General features: G+C 35.4%; 1 protein-coding gene across 1 annotated transcript; it reads right to left on the reverse strand.

Annotated features, from left to right (window-relative positions):
- Nucleotides 1-1,535: 1,535 nt before the first annotated feature.
- LOC142624398 (protein RMD5 homolog) lies at nucleotides 1,536-2,915 on the reverse strand. The gene has a single exon (XM_075797963.1). It carries the CDS (start codon nucleotides 2,913-2,915, stop codon nucleotides 1,755-1,757), a length of 1,161 nt encoding a protein of 386 aa, XP_075654078.1. The 3' UTR covers nucleotides 1,536-1,754.
- Nucleotides 2,916-5,343: the final 2,428 nt, after the last annotated feature.

Here is a 5,343-nt window from a genome sequence, read left to right on the forward strand (position 1 = left end):
AAGGAGAGGCGTCAATGGGATCCATTAATCAATAATCAGAATTTTAAGAATTTTAACCCTCAAGGAAGTAAGGTTCTGAATAAATCTCCATCCTTAGTTCTTATTCTCTCCTTACAATATGAGACAAGTTTTCTTTGTCCAGCAAAAAAGAGAAGTCTTCTTTGGTAAGTAAGTTGAAGAAGAAATCTTTTAAAAATACATTAATTGTTACTGTGATAAGTGGTACTATTTAATATACAAGAAGGAACTCAAAAAACAAAAATTAAAGAAGAAATCAGTAATCATTATTATAAGACTTTAACTCTGCTCTCAAAAAAGACTAACTCTGAAGGCAGCTAGGTTCTTAATAACTCTTCTCTCGTTGCAATATTGGACAAGTTTTTTTCAGTAAGTAAATTGAAGAAGATGGTGATTATCCCAAAAAAAAAAAATTGAGGAGGATGATTGTTATTGTCGAGGATTTGTTGGAGTGCCTGAAAGTTGTTAAGAAAACACTAGAAACTCAAAAGTATGACATACAAGAGAGTAAAAGTCTTATAATTATGATCCCAAGAAAAGAAGAAATAACCTTATTTTTCTCAATTATTAGTCTAAAGTTCATATATATAGAATAATAATACATAGAATACTGAAAACAACTACATAGAATAATAATACATGAATTTGAGAATTTCTCCTTCTTGTTCTTTGTCTATTGGGTGCATCACTCAAGAATATTAGAAGTTAGTTTCCCAGTTTATTGGTGGAGGGGAAAAAATTAAATTAGAAATGGAAACTGGCAACTCATCCAAGAGATTACTATTATGATTGATGGATTCAAGCTAGAATTAGTTTGGAGAGTTCACCTAAAAATAAAGTAACAAGTATAAAACAAAATAAAAAGACAAAATCCCCCCTGAAATCTGGAAGGAAAAATAAATTTTAGTGAAAACTGCCAACAAATAGAAGGCTATGATTTCTTTCCCAAAAAAGAAAAAGAAAAAAAAAAGAGAATATACCCCATGGAGGATCAAAAGTATAATTTCAGAAATAATCTCTCTTACAGACCATGTAAATAGACCTTTTCATTGGATTCCAAGAGTAACCAATAGGGTTGCTCATGTTCTTGCTAAATTTGTCTATATGACAGGATAATTGGTTCTTTTGATGTTAGCAACTGCCTCTCCTGTCTCAGTGTGTTCTAAGGATGGAGGCAGGTTTGATGTCTGTTGTGTAGTCTTTTTCTCTTAATAAAGATTTGCAGTTCATTAAAGAAGAAGAAGAAGAAGAAGGTGGGCCACTACCTGGACTTTTTCCTTATCCCCCAAGCAAACTTGAGGCAATAGGGCTTTTATATCCACCAAGTGGACCTCGACTTTTTCTTAAATTGGGAAAATTGAACCATAAAAATTCAAGAGCCAACCCATTTGATTGAAATTAAGGACCACGACAACGTAGGTTGCCATCCCCATGAGAGGCAGAGATGACATCTCTCAGGAAGCTAGGGGTTATTGGGCTTTATATACAAACATGCCTTAGCTTGTCTTCTACTACAATTTCAGGAACTGACGTAACTTTTCATTAGCAACAGAGAAAGAATGTCTATTTACAACAAATGCATCAAAGGACAGTGCATCACAACAGACCTGTCAGCTTTGGCCGCCACCGATCCCACACACCCCTACTACACAACACAGCTAGTTTCTACACAACTTGATTCAGTTCATCACAGTGGAAGAAGAAGAAGAAGAGTAACACAACCCGATGAACATATATCAGAAATGAAGTTGCCTACATAGTGTTGCATCAATATCACTAGGACAGTAAGGGCACTTGAAAGATTTTGTGCTGTTCTTGGACATCTTCATTATAGACTGCTTGCACAGCACGTGGCCACAGGACATCAACATGGGTGGGTTATCTTCTGTTGATTGCTCCTTGGACACTGGACACACAAAGATGGAATGGAACTGAAATTCCTTGTCCAACTCCACTGGCACAGGCAACTGCTTCATAGACTGCCATTCAAGCTTCTTCCCTGCCATCACATTCATAAACTTCAAAAGCGATGGCAACCCCTGGACCCCTGCTGCTATAGTCACACTCAATGGGCTCTCATAGGAGTGCCCCAAAAGATTGCAGAACTGCCTGGTTAGCTCCTCAGCTAGTTTATCCCAATTAGCGGGTGATAGTAATGCAGAATATGGGGCGCGATCAAGTTTTCCAGCCCAGAGAAGACAGCCCATGAGCTTCTGGAGTTCAGCCATGTGGTTGGAAGAAAAAGGAGTTAGGTGACTCCTGGCATACTTGAGAGCTTCATCTGTGCTTCCCTTTTGGAGTATTTCTAAAAACTGCATGCTGTGTAGTCGCAGAACAAGGTCAGATCCATTTTGTTTAAGTTTTTCAGAGTTATTGTCTGCCCAATTCAGTGCTGGCCCTAAGTCCCGACTCTTTATAGCTTCAAGTATCTGATTCATTTCCAAAAATGGGGATTTCATTGCACCAGCATATTCCGGTTCCTCAGCCTCACTTATGAAGCAGTCACCCATGTCAAACAGGCCTTGCCGGTAGAAATGGCCGGCAATTATCTGGTTTACTGTGTGCACATCAAAGTCAACATTTCGATAAGCCTTAGATATATCTGAATTGAAGGATTTCTCAAGAAGCTTTGAGTACTTGCTCAGTGCTATGTTCAGCTCCTTTTGTGTGCCTTCCAGCTGACTGAGTGGAGCAATATCTTTTAGTGTGGTTCGAATATCAGAAAGGACAGTTTTATAATCAAGTTCAGACTCAGGATCATGGGCTGACAGTATTTTCTCTAATGCCTTTTCCATTTCTTGGATAATCTGGTCAATTACTTCTTGAGTTTTTGAACAGGACAGCTTTTGTTTCTTCGCCACACGATCAAAAGCATCTTTAATGGTATTGAGCTCCATTGTCAATCACCGTATGACAAATTTGTGCCACAAAACACCTGGAAGAGAGTGACAAGGTCTCATATTTTTATAATTTGATTGCAAAGATCATGTTACATCAGAAAATGTAACTTATCATGTTACATTCGTATATAAGAAACATAGGAATAATAGCTATCTAGTTAGGGCAAAGGGTTCAAACCGTACCAATAACAGCAAATGTTACTTCTATAGTTTTTTTTTTTTTTTTTGTAGTTTTTTTATTACGATATTCAAAGGAATCAATACTTAGAGAATAGAGAGGCCCCACCACATGTATCAAAATGCTCACAAATAGCATCTTTGGTGGTTACTTTGGAGATCCTAAAAACAGGATGAATTCCCAGTAAATTTAAGGTGTTTAATGAGTCTAGAATGTTAATGGGGGAAAAAATTGAATGTACAGATCAGGATCTACTTCACATAGTGCCTAAATGAGGACAACTAGCAACCTCATAAAAGTAATTCCAGCAAAATCTTGCCTGTTTGAGGGCCCGTAATTTATTAAACCCCAACCAATTGACTGCTTATAAGCTCAGCATCAATATGTGAGAATTAATTACCATTAAAGCATGGCTCAAGTAAATTTCAGAAGATGGAGGTAGCTGCTAGAGATGCAAGAACATTACCACCACAATGGAGATGAATAATGATATTCTCAATTTAATTGGAGACATTGACTATCATTTCCCCTCTCAAATGATAGTCACCATCTCCAATTAATGTCCTAGCGAAAATTAATGGGAGGTAGTGACTATTATAACCCCCCTCCAATAAAATATATCATGTAAATCATATTGTTGAGGAAAAAAGATCCATCCCCCAGAACAAAGCCCAATACAAAAGCGGTGATGAATGACGAAAAATTTGAAACGGCAATCATTTCATGAAAAAATAAAACAAGCCGACATGCAACAATGAGATTCAATATGAACGTCACAGAAAGCAAACATAATCATTCCAAACGCTATTTATGACAATGGGGCTTCTAATACTTACCCTTGGACATTAATAATTAGCAGGCAGTATGGCACCCTTCCGTACTGATTGTATACTTTAGGTCAAGACAGAGGTATATTACCTGATAGCTTATTTTTTAAATAATAATGATGATGATGATGATGATAACATAAAATATGATTAAATGGTTTATTTTCATTTGCAAGGATCTCCTCTCAGTACTGTTTTACCAATTTCTTCTGCCATACATAATTTAAAATACATCGTATGACTTCATCCAATCAAACTACTACTTAAAATAACTGAAGCCTCATACAAAATGGGCCATTTATTCGAAACTTGTTCTTGTAAAATACATATTAATTGCAATGCCCAATAACAATCAAAGTATGAATACTTTGATGTCCCTTAAGACTTTTCATTCCTCTTCCAAAAAACTTATTCAGTTCCTGATTACAGCCTTATGCCCTTGCCCAGACCAAAGGGCACACAAGCTGCAAGCTACCTCAATATATTTGCCCATGACTCATATGCAAAGAATTACTGACTTCAGTGACTATATTTAAGAACTAAAATGATTCCAAACTCAATGCTAAAGAAAAATAAATACTGGTGTAACTGCCTAGTACTAGAATAACCACATCTCAGAGTAGCAAATCGTTTTGTTTAGTAATATTATTCTGACAAGGATGGCCCATCAAATAGGTTCTGGGCACAAATATAGAACTATATATAGAAATTAATTGGAAACCATAGAAACCTAAAGCATCTAACCCATCATTGCCAAAAACACCCAGCTTCAAATAAAGTTTTTTTTTATAAAAAAATTCTATTTAATCTCCCTTTTGTTTGCTTTCCACATAGTACAAAAAGACAGAATCTGGGAAAAGCTCCCACAAGCAAATACACAAAACTAATTCTCATCCATTAGACATTATCTAACAACTAAAAAAAAGCAAAAAAAAAAAAAAAACACTAAATTTATATTGGGAATTCAAAGATAGTTTACCCAGATGTTAAAAAAAAAAAATCCATCCTAATAACAACTAGATCAATGAAAATTTCTATTAATAGCTACTTTCCTTTAACTAAAGCATGGACATATCAACCACTTCAACTACCCTCACAGGTTGCATCAATTAAAAATCTTAAATTTTGGTGTCTAATTAGTGCAGAATCAAATTTTTTTAAGCATTCAACAGCTAACAGATTCATGGTCAAAATACACAGATAAAATTAGCATAAAAAAATTCAAAGACTACACGGGGCACTCACTCAAAATTTGGATTTGGAATATTATTAAAAAAAAAAAAAAAAAGGAGAGTTGTGAGAATTGCTTTGCACTGAATCGTGTCTAAAAAAAATTATATTTTTATGACACCGAAATGATAACAGGAAGAATTAACCAAATATGCATCAAATATTTACTGTTAGCTAATTAAAAAAAAAA

Source organism: Castanea sativa, chromosome 2, assembly GCF_040712315.1.
Source record: "Castanea sativa cultivar Marrone di Chiusa Pesio chromosome 2, ASM4071231v1".
Lineage (NCBI taxonomy): Eukaryota > Viridiplantae > Streptophyta > Magnoliopsida > Fagales > Fagaceae > Castanea > Castanea sativa.